Raw genomic sequence first — 17,060 nt, 5'->3', positions numbered from 1 at the left:
GGTTTCTGTTGGAGCTGATTCGCAATTGGGCAGGCTCCAACTCAATCGGTAATATCCGGATAATTTTGGGTGGTGTTCCACAGCGATGCTTTCCGCGATTTTATACTATATAAATGACATATAAATGATCAGATATGATATGATATGATTTTCCTGCTGTTCTCCTGGAGTTTCAATTTCCCCCGAATTTTGACCGGCGCCGAGAAGTGTGCGTCCGGTGTGAACAGCCAGGCCGCTGCATGAGCGAGAATTGACGCTGCATGCACTTCGGGGGCCTTACACGTCCGGTGTGCACCCGGCGTTAAGCAGCAACAGAATTAGTTCCCCAGACAAATTTGATTGAATCAAATAGTTGAACCTGAAAATGTATTTCTAATTGCAGAGGGGCCAAAAACATGACTCCAAACACAACAATGTGCTGGATGGAAAATAAGCAAATGCCTGCTAAAAAGTTCTCAATATTAGTTAAATGTGATGATATGTTAATGACATGTTTATAAGTGGACAAAAAATATGTAATTGCAGCTTTAAGTAACAATCACTATCTGTTTTGCTATTTCCACAAATTTGTTTCATAATGTTGAACTCACTGGAAGTAGAATGACATTATTTCTTTGCAGAACAACATTGTGTGTAGTTAATAAAGTCAATAAATATGTGTTATAAATAATGATTGAGAGGAAGTGTTGTCAGGCTTTTAAATGTTGTAGTTGGATTGATCGAAGTTTTGATATTACTGGGTGGAAAACCTTGTAAATCAAAGAATGCGAATGCTGCAAATACCGCTTTAGAGATTATCATCAACACAACATAAGACAGCAACTCTTCAACAAAAATAGTCATCGGATATCATATCGTTTGATGTCATTTTATTCAAAAGATTCATAAATCAAAATGATGGGTAGACAGGAACCAGAAGTCTGATTTATTTTGATATTGCCTGTAAATACAAGGAAACTGGTCTGTGTGCAGCAGCAATAGAATTTACAGCCACATTTAATGGCCTATATGCAAAGTGTGGATCATCCACTGAAGCGAAAAAAGTCTCTCTCTACATGTTCTTTTGGCTCGAACCTTGTGCATAAAACCCTTCCCACATAAATATAGAATGCATAGCATGAGCAGATTTGTATGCATTGTTGGCACACACTGTTACCAGTAATATATATACACATGTGGACGGACATGCACTAGGTCTCACAAAGACACCCACCTGTCTACCTTGGGAAGATAAAGAACCACAGATGAAGTAGGCAGGAATCTATTGAAGTCAGGCCTTGTGCCAGAGAGCAAATAGTTCCAGCTGGTGAGTGCAGGAGATTTCAAGCCAGGGTTCATCCGAGTTTACTGCCAAGTGGTGAGCGAATAGTGGTGGCACGTGCAATTCCATTTTAAACATAGTGATTTTTATCTGGAGATTGAATCTGGCTGCGGCATCTCCCCCAGCGGCAGTGTACTCGTCCAGAATAATGGATATAGTTTCATGGAAGCTTCAGCAAAAACACCATGCTCAATTACTCAAGGCCACTTTATGAGATATGACGGTATCAGACGCTGCTCTTCTATTAGGTACCTGTGTTTTAGAAGATAGATATCCAGCTCCTTGTCCGGGCTGTGATTGACCCGGCATGTGATGCTACACTTGTTATGCTTTTCAGTTCGCAAAAACAAAGCTGCCGATTTACTGCTTTGGTGTTGAGTTGTGCTTACACAACATTTTATCCTTATTTAATTATCCTCGCCTGAATGGTTCAATCATTTTTGGCTGACCTCTGCGTGGGGAGTTTATGGAGAATGGTGGACTTTAGTAAATGTTTTTGCTGGTACCAGGTGGAGTTTGACACTCAGCCTTTTAAAATGTATGTAATGTAGCTGAACTGGATTTTTCAGTGTCATGTGTAAATTCTGGAATCTCTTCAGTGGACATTAAGTAGGGTCTTGTGCTGGTTACAATACAATTTTTAAAACCATTTTTCTGTTGGTTTGTTACCTGTTCAATAGATAAAAAGTCAGCTTTATTTCACAGATAGTAAATCAGCTATGATTATAGAAAAGCATGACTGCCCAATGTTACATAAGCTCACAGATTGCAATGATTCATTCTAAGTATGCCCACACAGTGGATCTCACTGTTGGCTCAAACTCACTTCTGTGAAGGTGTTAACTACTAAATGGTGTCGTGTTGAGCTTGTTTTCTAACAGTGGATTCCTTTTTTAGAATAACTTTCCACAACCATTTTAAGTTTCTCATCCCGGTCTGGAGCAGAAGCAGAAAAACTTTGAGGTCATGCTACTTTTAGGATTTTAGTTAAGTTCCTGTAATGACAGTGGATATTATTGCCTGTTTGACTAACACTGTTTAAGTACCTTTTTTTTTTTTTAATCAAGGATGTAAGCGACACAAATTCAAGTACAACATAAAAGACCCACTGCATACAGAGAGCAAATATCTGTTTTGTAAATAGTTTTTTTTTGTCATTAGGCTGTGACGTTGTTTAATTTAGCTCAATTTATTATACATAATAACTTTGACCCTCTGGCTAATATGGACCATTTCTTTGAGCCTCCAAAAACACTATTTGTCCTAAATTTGGGAGCAAAAGCATTTTTTTTATTATTCAATTTCCAATTAAAACGCTTTACATAACTTTGGGATTATTTAGTTTCCCATAGTTGTCTTCACACTCTTTCATAAAATAAACTTACCTTCATAAAATGAAAGGTGTCAGCTTCAATGTTTATTTTATTTTATTTGAGGAACGTTGCACTCTGCTTCTTAAAGAGAGAAATATGATTCTGTAGCAGATATTTTAAATATGATTTTTGTATGAAGTTTGCAATGTTCTCACATTTTAGAAGACTTGTATACATATTTATCAGGGATTTGACAGTTGACAGTTCCTTATTGTACAGTATGTATACATTTAAGCTAGAAGTACATAAACATTAGTGAGGTTTATCCTGAAAATATATGACAAGCCGTTCAGGAATACATAATACAATTTTAACACGTTTGTATTACACTACAAAAATTAAATCCATTGATATTTTATATTTTTCGATTAAAGCACTTTTAATTGATAGACCCTCAGTATCAGATGGTGCAGAAAAGTGTCTCATAGTGAGTGTGGTCCCCAGGCCTGTCTACCTGCGGTATCTGACATATGAGCCTGCCGCAGATTGAGAGGGGCGGGGGAGCATTTTATGAGTCTCATGATTTTTAATCTTGCTCCACCAATTACATCAACTGACAGCTCAGGGGAGTCAAAGGAGCCGTTAAATTACACTGAATTACTGGGTCTTTCCCTGAAACGAGTCCGTTGCTTGTTGTCAGGACTGTGGCCTCTTGCAATAAGCATTTAAGTTTGTTATTCTTTGGGAGAAAAAAAAAAAAAACGTCATTATTTCCCTGGACCTTATTTCAGATGTGAGGATTATAACTCATAATCATAATGAAAAACATAATTGTTTTCATACTGTGTATCTCTATTCTTTTCATTTAATTTTGGAAATCCAGCAGGAAATGATAAAAGAGAAAACAAATACAAATTAAATAGTCTGATTACTCATTATTACATGCTATTATCATTATTATTATAATTACTATTGTATAATTATTATATTATTATTTAATGCATGAACACATCAAACCGTCAAAGGAGCCTTTTACCAATCTCCACAGGTCAGTTCACTAAATTTCATAGGCACTGACCTTCATCTCTCAGTTGCTCAGCAGAATTCCAAACAATTACACAAGCTGTTCTCCTTCAGTTGTGATGTAGGAGTTAATCGATTTCAGTGCAGATTCCTCTACGTGTGACATGCGTAAGCTGAAGATGACATTGCTGTTGCAGTCTTTACGTGGAGGTGTGATTGCTGCACTGTGTCATTGCTCTGAGGTACAGTACAGAAGTAATTTCCTCTAATGTGCTACTCGGAGTGAAGGAACAAAGAAAGTCACTTTGGAAGGATTCCTCGACCATGTGGATGAGGGCAGATAACATCTGTAAAATATTGATTAGCTTCATATTGTGGCAAGCCAATAGCGAAAAACGTCCGTGTGTGTTTTTCCCTCGTTTCTAGCGAAAGCATGTTTTATTTCTCTGTTGATTCCCAAGTCGCTTGTCTTTCAAATGGAAAGCCTCCAGTGGCTGCATTAACAACAGTAATTGTCATTGACCTGTACAGGGTAAAGCTCTGTCCTTGACAAATAGCATCTGGTTCTTCATTTTAAGATAACATTGTACTACTCTGCTGAAAGGCTTCCTCTGCTCAGAGTGACAGCCATACTCATGTTCCCTCACTGTCGGGGAACTGTTCAATACGACTGTAGCTAACCATGGCTATCAGAGGGCTGATGCTGCAGTTACTGGGGTGGATGTAAAGGAAGAAAGAGGGTCTGTTGTTTCCTTATCCTGCAGTTATATCTTTAGAGAATCTAAGATAAACTTGTATATGCTGTGTAAAGGGAGAAGAAGAAAAAAAGAAGACATGGTACATTTTAGTAAGTGGCTTTAGATCTTCACACCACAGAATCTGTCAGCGGAGCAATGGATTGTGACAGAGCAAAGCAACAATGAAAAAGCAAGTACACTTCTGCAATCAGACCTATTGTGATTATAACCGTTTTACTTGGCTTTAATGGCTAAGTCATAAGAGCCTGGTAGGTAATAACATGCATTAGCCAGCATGACCGTGATTGACTTAAGACGTGGAAGAAGATTTGCAAAATTGCAGACTATGCAAATGTTTCCATGGAGCCTGCGAGTGCTGCAGGTTGTGCAAACCCCCTATTCATCCAGTTCACAAGAAACCTCAAGTGGACTCTCTGCAGACTTCCAGAGAGTGTGCCTGGGTTGACTTTACCAGAAGCCACTGAACTACCCACAATTCATGTCCACATGACTTCTGAAACTAGCTTTTACAATTACAAACTAAAGAAACGAAATGGACTTATTATGAACGTGTAAAGCATTGACTTTATTAAAATGTTACTTGAAGTGTAGTAAGCCAGAAATATTATTTAAACTACAATATAATACAGAAATATCTTGAACTAAAGGCTCTCGATAAATCTAAATACTTTGTATTATTATAGTCTTTAATTGAGGGTAACCGGTTAATCTCTGCAATGTAATGCCGTAAGAAATGTAGTCGTCAAAAGACAATGATAAAAGGCAAAACCAGCAACGACCACTATGTACACAAGTTGCCTGTGGAGACTGGATGTGACAATGGTGAAAATGTCATTGTACGTCCAACTGAAATCCACAAGGTCTCATTCCATTAGTCCAGGGGGTGGATATTTGGAGTCAGTCTGTATTTCTAATGGAAGGGAATTCATCTGTCTTATTTGTTGAGTGTAATAAACCCAATGATTGTGGTCTGCAAAGCTGGGTTACCACAATCCTTAATGGACAAAGAGTGAAGCCAAACACTATGTACAACATAGCTGGCCAGATACAAAGCCAATTGGCATCTATCTGAAAAGCAATAAAGAAATTGAAGCTGTTATTGCCCTTCCCTCATTTTTTTTTTACCAATGCTCAAATCCATCTCAGTGCCTGACAGTGTCACCATGACCAGGCCACTGACTCCAATTCACCATAAATCTGAGAGCTGAGAGGCTCAATAAATATGTTACCTGTGGCACTGGAAGAAACAAGGTCCGTGCATGAATAGCATTCACAATTGAAAATATGTGATTTGTGTTGCGTCTGCAAGATAAAATTACACATCAGGGTTGAACTGTCTACTTCCAAGAAAGCGACAAGTGTGTGCTGCAATACGCTCTGAATATGACAATGCAGTAATATCATGTGGACAAGGAGACAAATTCTAGAAAATAACAAAGTTAATATACACAACATATACATGAAACTTAGTTATTTTACATTCATTTAAAATCAACACACTAATGCTAATTTACAATAGGTGGAATGATACTTTTTTATATATTTCCCTTATATTACTCTGTTTCGTAATGTGCAATATGACTATTCACATGCAACATTATCATATTATGTTTAATATCATGTGCAATCATCAATATTATTTACTCCTGTTATCATTGCTACTTACTGACACTTAAGCTTATTAGTTTAGTGTCTCACGCTATATATTTATTTAAATTTTGATATCAGTTATTTCTATTAGACACTGGTTCTGCATGTACTCCATATAAACTTTATATTTACATTTTCACCTGCACTTCTTAGACCTAATACCATTTTGTGTTATTCCTATGTGCTCTATTATATATTGTGTGACTATGATCTTGGAGCAAGCCGGCACAAGAATTTCCTTTGGGATGAATAGTCGCTCATATCTTATCCGTAATGCTTGGCCCATCACGACCCCTGCTCACTCGTGGCTCTACAGGTACTTTAGACATCACATCTCTCAGCCTCGTCGTGACTCTCTTTCTCTCCTCTCGTGCTTTCTCCAGTTCCCTGTGGTGGAGCCTTAACTGACCGCAGAGGTACCATCCTCTCTCCTGGATACCCAGACCCGTACGCCAACTATCTGAACTGCGCCTGGAAAATCTCCGTTCCTGAGGGAGCCGGCATCCAAGTGAGAGGACACAAATACAGGCCTTAGTATCCTCATGTTTGAAAAGATATAAAGATTGATGGATGGATTCAACTAAGTATTAAACTATGTATTTGCACCATTTTTAATAATGTTTTCCTTTTTTGTAATTCCTGTATTTGACATGCTCTTTTTGGTTCGTATTAAGGCGTCTTTCTTTTTTCAGATTCAAGTTGTGACCTTCGCCACCGAACACAACTGGGACTCGCTGGACTTTTTTGACGGGGTTGATGGCAATGCTCGGAGGCTTGGTAGCTACTCAGGTAAATCTGATACAACTGAATTTTACTTGTCAGCTCCCTCTTGATTTTCCGTCATGGACGTCACAGGGCCCCGGCAGCAGACTGATGTGTTGATGGAGCTGATTGCATTTGGCGTGTCCTTTGAGAAGGCTGTCTAAAAACCAGTTAAAGAAGTCGAACAAAAATGTGCACTCCTCTCACACAATGTTCTTATCTGTAGTAGAGTTCTTTTTAATGTAGTCTCCGTTTCAGTCTGGAATTTTACAAGTGCACTAGTGTTGCCTAAAGGCTCATGCTAATTAACCTGGTGCTCTTGCCAAATGGTAACCTACTAGAAATAAGTTAGCGCATAATTTTAGATGCTGAGTCCTAGTGTAAGATGAACTGGTGTAGCATAATGACCCTTTACCTCTTTTACCAGTTTTATGAGACTACAATAGATGTACATTTTCTCATATGGTGGATATCTCATTGTTCAACATAAGCCTGGAAATTAATGTTAATGTGGGCTTAAGTTAGAAAGGTGATTGAAATTATATAAGAATCTAGAATATTACAGTGTTGACATTTTAGCACAACATATTGTGTTGTGTACATTTCTCAGATACTGAAACAAGCTTGTATTGGTTTGAACTCAGAGGAGATATGAATTAAAACAAAAAATATGTGGAGAGCATGTGTGAGCCATGCAGTTTTCTTAATTTTTCCTTTAACTATCCATTTAACCGTCATTATCTAAACATGTAAGTAAAGATATAAGAAAATAATTAGTTACTGTGTATATTGAGTTGTATACACTATGACAAAAATCCATATGCTGAAGTGTCCCCAAAGTTGACCGAACGTGCCCAAATTGTCCCTGACGGCTTTGACAGCTGTGTGTCCTTGATGTGGGATGCACATATATGCACTGTATGAATGTGTGTGTGAATGATAAAAGTGATTCAAATGGTTATCAAGACAAGAAGAGTTGCTATATAAATAAAGACCATTTATTTTTTCGAGTATTTATTAAAAAAAATTCTTGAAATTATAATCGTTATATATTCTGTATAGCAGGATTTTTCCTGACACAAAACACATCTATATATTTTTTTCTTTTACTTTACTACAAACTTTTTCCTATTATATACATATGTGAAGCACTTTTATGTTTGCACTATGGTTTCATCAACTCATTAAGCAAAGTGAAAAGGCTGCCGCAAGTACGTGTCCAAGTGTTATACATTTTCACATGTCTAAATTTAGAATATATTTCTCTCACATCGTACAGGTACGACAATTCCCCAGCTGCTGAACAGCACATCCAACAACCTGTACCTGACCTTCCAGTCTGACATTAGCGTGTCTGCCACCGGATTCCACTTGGAGTACACAGGTATGAGGAGAGACGGCTTGTCTGGCTGCCTGTCACTTTGTCTGCTGTCTATATCTATGTGTCCATCTGCTGCTGACTTCCAGCAGCTGCAGAGGGTCATAAGAAGTTAGAGGGACAGCTGGTTTGGGTGGCACAGTTGGGCAGAGAGAGTTTGAGGGAGTGAATGTGGGCACGTTTTTTGTTTTTTTTAACTTCCTCTGTATGTCCACTAATTTCCAGTCTTTGTATCTGCTTCTCTGGCACTCTTGGTATTTCCAGATGGTGTCATGTTTAAATCCTCCCATAAATTTAAAGTTAGTCGGCCTTCATCTGTTTCCATTTAATGAGTAAATTTGCTAATCTCTTAACAGGCTATTCACATAGGGGTTTATTTACTGATGAGCATTATAAACAATTTAAGGCGTGTAGCTTGCCCCAGAGGAGCAACTTATTTACAGAGTCCTTCATTTCAAAAACTATACAAATGAAAGTAAGGATGATGCATCTGCTGATGATGCATGGAGCTCTTTGCACTTATTTAATAATACTGTCCTTTGAGACCATCTTCCCATCGTTATTTACATCTCAGTCAATTTCCCTTTGTCTCTTTTAATGTCAGGGGAACTTCCCGTGCTTTTATTTTTTCTCTCCAAAGTTGGATTCAATCTAAGCTTATGCTTGCTTCGTTTCTTCCTCCTGTTTGTCTTCCTGCTGGTTTGTTACTTACCCTTCAAAGACACATTAAAGAAATCTACAGACTGGTGTAGCTGTGGGAGACCCCTTTGTCACAAATTTTCTGTGAGGTGTACGATGTAGTACAACAGTGCAACCATTGTTCGAGGGGAAAAGCTGAACTTCACAACATTCAGTGTGTTGGAATGTGGATCGCAGAGCTCAGCCGGCAGGTCCAACTCCAAGATTCCATTCACAACGCAACAAAAGAAACACACGTTTTTTATGTAAAATCCTCTCCCACAAATGTGTTTCAAAACAAAAGAAGCATGAAAAACATTGCTGTCACAAAATGTGTCCTCGCTGTCAGCAGTGTCAGTCCGCGAGCATCATCCCACTGTTGAGAACGATTTCACAGTCATGTCTCTCGCAGTCAGTGTTTCGTTTCCACAACACCCTCCTCTTGCTTGGATCCACTCCACAGCCATGTCTCTCAGTGGGCTGCTTCCTTTCTGCGCTAACCCCCCTCCCCCACTTCCACCACCTACTGCTGAGAATCACTTCAGTGCCATGTCTCGACGTCAGCTCTCTCCTTCATGACTGTCTAACACTTTGCCTCTGCGGCCCCTGTAAAGTGCGTTTGCTGATTCTTCGTGTAAACCGCAGGTTCCGGTCGTCTCTATTTCTCTTTCTGCTTCTATTCTTATTTTTTCTAGCTTGCCTACATTCCTTAGGCAGACAGCGTGCTGTAGTTGAAAACACTTTTCACAAGCAATATGGCGATTAGCATCCCAAATAACATCCAACACTGGGCTTCAATCACAGCACACTCCAGAGACCTATAGTATTTCCGTTTGAATTACATAGCGAGATTGGGACAGCAAAATGTCTGACAAGTTGAAAAGAAATTCATCCTCAGATGCCAGACAGACCAATCTGCCTGAAAACACACTTTCCAGGTCCAATCATATATGTATAGGTCTTAGTTTGTACACTTAGAATGTCAGTATCTTATGTGAACAATCATTGGAGATAAGCAGAAATCACCTGGTCAGTATCTGCATTTCATCACTTAACCTGTACCTGTAATCAAGTTGACCATGTTTCTTACCTGAAAGAAAACAGCCACTCAGGTGGCGGCAATACAATCTATAAATCATGACTCTATAGATCAGTGGACAGACACGCTGAGGCTCAAAGGAACAGAAAGGCTACGATGACCACTCTTCAGAAGTGTGGTGACTAAAGCATCAGAATGCACCACACATTGAACCTTGAGGTAGAAGACCACATCAGGTTCCAGTTCTGTCGGCCTATCACATAAATCAGAGCCTGCGGTAGGCACAGGCTAATAACCAATACAGCTCAAGACTGAAACTTGTGGTGTGATCTGATGAATCTGCATTTCTGCTGAAGCTGCAGGTGGTAGTTTCAGAATTTATCATCAACAGCATGAATACATGGACCGACCTGCCTCGTGTCAAGGAATGTGTAGTTGGTGGTGTAATGGGTTTGGGTAAAGTTCTCCAGGGAGACACTCCTAATCCCAATCAACCATTCTTTGAAAACCAGAAAGCATCTCAGGATGGTTGCTGACTGTTATGGCCACAGTTTACCATCTTCTTATGGTCACAACATGATCCTTCATGCCATAAAGCAAAGGTAGTTACTTACTGGTTTCATGCACACCCTTTGTATTTTCAATCTTTGAGTCATCGATGCCTATTTTCATTCTTTTAATCGTAGTAAATGTGGATGCACTGCGTTATGAAACATTTTAGTCATCTCACAGAATGCTGCAGAGGGGAGGCTGATTGCTCTCTACAGTTAGGACACATAAAACATTCATGAAACTGTTTAATTTATTGCCGCATTTCACTTGGATGTCAAGCTTACTTTATTGCAGCCTTGCACTGCAAACATTGCCTTCATGAATCCTGTCACAGAATCTTCTTGAAATCACCAAAAATCTAATTGGTTTTCAAAAAAGTTATCAAAAATACTAGTTTTACAGTTGTCACATGTGAAGTTAAGTTATCTCGAAATCATCACATGTTGAAGAATCCTCCCAAGCCTCCTGTGATGTGGTTCTTCTCCAGTTGTATCTGTGGTGTCTCTAGTTAATTCCTGTTAAGAGCCTTACAGCTACTGTCTCCTCCCACTCAAATATCCGTTCTAACTTTCACTCGATGCCGAGCGGGGCGGCCACTCCCGTTACTCAGCTCCCCGAAGAGCTGCCTATAAATTGTTCTGAGTCCTGTGTGGTCATCCCTGCTGCCATGTTTACATTCATCCACCCACATACTGCCCTGTTAACGCATGGAGTGGGTTTGTGTGTGTGTGTGTGTGTGAGGGTTTTGTCTATTTCTCTTTTGAGTGAAGTGTTATCTGTGCCCACAAATAGGTGCGATACTTTCTGTTGCTGTGGTTGTATATTCTCCTTCACACTACTACTCACACCATGACCTGCTTTCTACTAATGTATCAAAGAGAAAATGTCTATATGAATATATATGTGCTTCTTAGTGTTATTACAAAGGTCCCCTTTCCATCATCTATCTGTTATTACAGCCAGATCAGTGCAGCAGCATATTTTCATGTGGGTTTTGCATTCAATCGGTTCAGTTGGTTAAAAGACACAATTCTATATTTTTAAAATGCTGTATTTCATTGAATAAATGTTTGATTGAGGTCTCAATACATCAAATCAAAATCGTTATTTTTTTTTTATTTATTTGGCTATAATAATATGTCACCCTAGCACACATTAAACTCGTATTTATGTAATTTTCTTTTTCCATAAAAATGAATTTAGCTTCAATTTACCACAAACATCGGCCATTACCGTTTGTCCAAAGCTGGGATCCCCGTTGCTTTTAAGCTCTTAAAACACAAACCAAGGCCTCTCTATACCTGGCGAGTGGCTTTGTAATCACTTTCTTCCCATGGAGGTGCTTCTGGTTCTGTCAAGTAATACTTCAGGGATTGCATTGTAATTTCACAGTGATTGCTCCAGATCACAGTCGGAAGGATTTGCGATTTCAGCCACCAGTAGAACCGCTTTGTGACTTGTCCCAGTTTCTAAACGTTATCATGAAGGGAAAGAAAAAAAAAAAAAATGACTTACTCAATTATTATACAATTACAAGCATATTAAAATTAGGCTCTGTGTAATTTACTTGTTAAAACGTTTGGTGTTAATTTAATTATTCCCTTTTTCTCCACAGGTATTGGATGATTATATATTTGCAATGGATGAAACAATATCAAATGCTTTGCTACGTTTCAGGTCTCAAACCCACTTTGTGCAGAAGAATGATTGCTGTCCACACTTGTGTGTTGTGACTCTGTCCTAAGCAATAGGTTTGGATTCGTGCCCAGAGCCGCTGCCTCCCAGTAACGGCCTAAGAGTCAGCAACCGCTACACAGTGGGTGACATGGTGTCCTTCCAGTGTGATCAAGGCTTTTCGTTGCAGGTAGGTGAAAGCATCCAGCGCTGGTAACACAGATATCCAGCATTTATACATTCATGACTTGTGAATCATATCTATCTGCCTGAAGTGACAGTTTCAAGGAAATACCCTCACAAGGAATACAAGGATGAGTTTGTCAAAGACGCGTCACTAAGTACATTTTCTATGACATTTGTGTGAGTCGGAGCGGAACACTAAGCGCGGGCAAGAAATGCCTGAATGCGCATGTGGGGCTACTTTCCATGTGTTAATGCGTGTATCTTTATTTGTTAAGTGTGTGTGCGCGCCGATGTACGCGTGAGTGTGTGCCACCGCAAAAGCAGCTTTAAGTTCTTCCAATCCTCCCTGAGTAGATACTGCGGCTCTGGCGTTTTGAGCTGTAGAACTTTCCAAGGCCACGGGCAATGGATTGTGTTAACAGTTGCCTCACTAATCCCACGCTGATTTTTATTCCCGACCCGGGTATTCATTTCTTTTTTATATTCTCTCCGGACCAACCAGCAACTTCTTACACACATCTTCAGGCTGAGTGTCTGAACGGCAGCAATAGACTAGACATCATTATGGAAACAAAAGCCACATGTATTGATTTCAACGGCATGTGTGTGTCCATGCGTGCGTGTGATTGTGTATTCACAACTATGTTTTGTAGACGACTGTTTCAGGATTTGGCTTCAGGGTGTTTTTAAAGAACTTACTTACAAGTATCTTGTCCAAAAATTATTTTAATGGATCAAAACATCAACACTGCTCTGAATATTTTAAACAGGATTAACTTGTATTATCCGTCACTTATTATTTACCTGTAAGACAAGTGTAGGAGCAGGATGTGGCTCATCTCTATGTAGAGGGTGGTACCCTTGCCCAGCTTGCGGCTAAGAGGTCCTTCTCCTGCTCCTGATGCCATCAAATATTAACACACAAGACGTTGAGAAGATTTTCAGAACTCCAAAAACAGAACAAAGTATCAGAAAATCTGATGTAAGCTCCACATGCTTAATATTTTGGAGGAAGTGAATATACTGTTTGTTTGTTTCTCCTCTGAACAGGGTAATACATATATTACCTGTATGCCTGGCCCCGTCAGAAGATGGAATTACCCCGTACCTCTGTGTTTAGGTAATATATTCTTTTATTCTGTCTGATATCGTCAGCGTACAGGGTTTCAATGAGGTGATATTACAGACGACAAAAACACATTTGTTGCATCAAACAGACTCACTCTCACTTTTGTCTTTTTCCGTTTCCCTTTTCTCATTCGCTTTTTCCTTGTTCATCTTTTCTACGAGTCTTTTTATTATATTTCTCCCATTCTAATACCTGAGTCCTACACAGCATCACAATAGATCAGTAGCCTCACAGAGGAATTGTTATTGTATTAGGGAAACCAACAATTTCATTTTCAGATCAGGGAGGGGAATGATGGGTGGGAGTGAGTTGCTTGGGGGAGGAGTTTATGAATTTTATACTTTTCCTTTCGGTTGAAAACCAATAAGGCTTTGCAGCATCTCAGTGTGTTATTCGATTTTTTGAATCCTCCGATGATTCTCTGGTCTCCCCCAACACATCTTCTGAAGTTGATTGGCACAGTGACAGATTCCACAGATTACTAAGGAATTGCTCCACTTTGGGTTTGGACACCTCACCGTTTCCCCCCCAATTACACATGTAGACAAACATTCACACACGTGCCAGTGTAATCACTGTTACACACCCTTGCATATGAACACAGGCAAAAAAAATGCACCAGATCGCACACAAAAACACACGCTCACTGTGCTCTTAATGTAAATGATCTGTCCCTGTGGTTTTCACAGTTCACTGCAGACATAAATCCAGGCTTTGCAGTTGACAGCCCTTTTCTTGTATGCGTGTGCTCGCTCGTTAGCCCACTCCTCGCTCCTCTGCAGCGCATAAGCTGATCCCAACACCCGAGGGTCTGTATTCACTTTGTTGCTGATAAACTTACATCAAAGTGGTTGCATGCCCTTGTGCTAAACAGTCAAACATCCTCATAAGTGCCTCTTCGTTTTCTCTTTATACACAAGCAGGTAAAGCAGGTTTCCCCCACTTGGATCACAGTTACATCCCAGGGTAGTTTTAGCCTAATTCTGGCTTGTTGTGAGAGTCCCCGGAGAAATGGCAGCAACACCCCCTCTCCCTGTTGGGGTTAAGATGGTGAAAAAGGGGAATGATCCAGCTACAAGTTTACAGTGATGCCTCTGGTGGCTGTAATTGTATCACACCTGGCTGTTTATGTAAGAGTAGGGCATGTGCCACTGGATGAGAATAGGGGATGAGAGTAACCTTCACTGCGAGCTGAAGTGTTCTCTAACACACATTCAAAGAGAAGAGGTGGGCTGATACAGGGGGAGGGTGAAGTAATCACTGCCACCGCTGAGCACTGGGGTGCTGTACTGAATATTGACTCCCTCATTTATTGTAATTTAAAGCACCACCAAACAAGGGATGTGCCTCAGTCTGTTATCTTTTCACAAATGCCCTTATGGAGCGTAATCCACACAGTCAAGCAGAGATGTACAAGCACAAGTCACAGAAACGCTCAGACACGGATACATGCACAACACAACACATTTTCTCTCTCGCCCACAAAGCTGCAACCTGCACATAAACACATATAACACATGTTTGGGAAAGCATGTGGTTAATGCATACCCAGCCCCACTCTTCTTTCCTTTTGGTACATATACCCAGTAATCATGCATCTACTGTAATCGGAGACACAAAGCTCTCGCCATCTCTGGATATTTAATACTTCAGTCATTTTATTTCTTTGTTTTATCCCATTGGGCTTTTCCGTGGGTAAGTGACATTTTCCTTTTCCTTGGTCTGTCTCCCTCAGCTCAGTGTGGCGGGTCCATGACAGACTTCAGCGGCGTCATCCTCAGCCCAGGCTTTCCAGGGAATTACCAGAGCAGCCTGGACTGCAGCTGGAGAGTTCAGCTCCCTATTGGCTTCGGTTTGTCATCACACCCTCTTTCTTCTTCTCCTCTTTTTTCATGTTCTCATGACTTCTGTGCTGCTTTCTTCTGTATTGCTCTGTTATTCGCCTCTCCTCTCCACTCCTCATTGTGTTAGAAAATAACCCACTTCTTTTATGTATGCTTTAAACATTGAATTTTAAATATAGTTCTTAAAATGAAGATACACATTCACTCACCTTTTGTGTTATTCATATATTCATGAAATGTTCCCATACATTAACCCAGTGCTTCTGATTTTTAGGGATCCATCTGCAGTTTCTAAACTTCTCAACAGAGCCTGTTCATGACTATCTGGAGGTCCGCAGTGGGAGTCTGGATACGGGAACAGTGATTGATCGGTTCAGTGGCCCCATGGTGCCCAACTCCCTCTTTAGCACCACACACGAGACCACACTGTTCTTCCACAGTGACTACTCCCAGAACAAACCTGGCTTTCACATCGTCTACCAGGGTGAGGAGCTGAGTCCCCATGGCAAAGTAGAAATCGGGTGTTATCATAGCGGCAGCTGAAAAAGTGGAAGACTGAAAAGTCAGCTAATAGAACACTTAAAAGATCATCAGTCAGGTCGGAGACAGACCAGGGACAGCGATTAGTCCTCCAAGGCAGACACTTCTACTGAGGTTGTAAGATTACAAAAGTGTAAAGATAAAGAAATCAATACTGACACTCAATAGCACATATGATTGAATATTAAAAGCTCTGGATATATTATTGAAGAATTTGGTGTGTTAAAGTCAATGACAAAAAACGAACTAAGTAGTAGGATAATATCCTGACATAACTTGAGTTTTTGCACGAAACCTCGTACTATCAAAACGTAAATGTTTTGGTTTATCCATAGTTTGGGCTTCAAACAATAACAATAAAAAAAGCTTCATATCATACCTCCACCTAGGCCGAGTAGCCACTTAATCAACATATTGTACGTGTATTCAGATGTACATATAACATGACACCATACATTTTGGGCAAAGTAAAGTCAGGACCAGTGGGTGTTTATGTGTTTTAGATTTTTTTAATGATTTTTTTTTCCAGCATATGAGCTGCAGAGGTGCCCGGACCCACGACCATTCCGGAACGGCATCGTGATCGGTCAGGAATACAGTGTGGGGATGACTATTTCTTTTGAGTGCCTGCTGGGTTACACTCTGCTCGGAGAGCCGTCCCTCACTTGTCTGCACGGAGTCAGCAGAAACTGGAATCACCCCATACCTCGCTGCGAAGGTGATTGTTTTACGTCTGATAAAATCACAACAGGTGTTTCTCAACAGTGTTGCTCCTGTGCTGAAAAAACTACTAGATTTACAGCACCAGCAAACTATATTCATCAGTCATTGCAGTTTCCACAAACTCGCTTGGGAATATTGAAATAAATGTGCACTAACGAATCCTTGAGAAAGTCATGCATACTACTTTCTGAAAAGCTGACTAGAATAAAGACAGAGATGCTTTTTTATACCCACTGAAAATAAGACCTTTTATGGATATTTTGAATATAAGAATATATATTTTTTCGATGTGTTTGTAGTCCTGTCCTTTGTTCTGGCACATTAAAGCATCTGACTCGCATTTATCACCACTTCACTGAACTATAAACTGATACGGCTCATTATAATGATATATGGAGCATTTGCAAGTCTTTATTACAGAGCTGATTATGCCAGCCCTTGTAAATTTCAAGGAGACTTCTCAGATGTTTCTCAGGTATGATGAATAACA

The 17,060-nt window shown here is 39.9% G+C and overlaps 1 protein-coding gene across 1 annotated transcript in view; it reads left to right on the top strand.

The window, feature by feature from the left end:
• Nucleotides 1-17,060, top strand: part of LOC128449995 (CUB and sushi domain-containing protein 3) — a 209,153-nt gene that overhangs the window by 117,574 nt on the left and 74,519 nt on the right. The window contains exons 36-43 of the mRNA XM_053433387.1: nucleotides 6,449-6,573; nucleotides 6,758-6,854; nucleotides 8,107-8,211; nucleotides 12,220-12,338; nucleotides 13,385-13,454; nucleotides 15,199-15,315; nucleotides 15,582-15,791; nucleotides 16,377-16,565. Of these exons, the coding sequence (XP_053289362.1) occupies nucleotides 6,449-6,573; nucleotides 6,758-6,854; nucleotides 8,107-8,211; nucleotides 12,220-12,338; nucleotides 13,385-13,454; nucleotides 15,199-15,315; nucleotides 15,582-15,791; nucleotides 16,377-16,565 (1,032 nt within the window). The remainder of the gene's footprint in view (nucleotides 1-6,448; nucleotides 6,574-6,757; nucleotides 6,855-8,106; nucleotides 8,212-12,219; nucleotides 12,339-13,384; nucleotides 13,455-15,198; nucleotides 15,316-15,581; nucleotides 15,792-16,376; nucleotides 16,566-17,060) is intronic.

Source organism: Pleuronectes platessa, chromosome 10 (assembly GCF_947347685.1).
Source record: "Pleuronectes platessa chromosome 10, fPlePla1.1, whole genome shotgun sequence".
Classification (NCBI taxonomy): domain Eukaryota; kingdom Metazoa; phylum Chordata; class Actinopteri; order Pleuronectiformes; family Pleuronectidae; genus Pleuronectes; species Pleuronectes platessa.
This window is presented reverse-complemented; position numbering and strand designations above follow the sequence as displayed.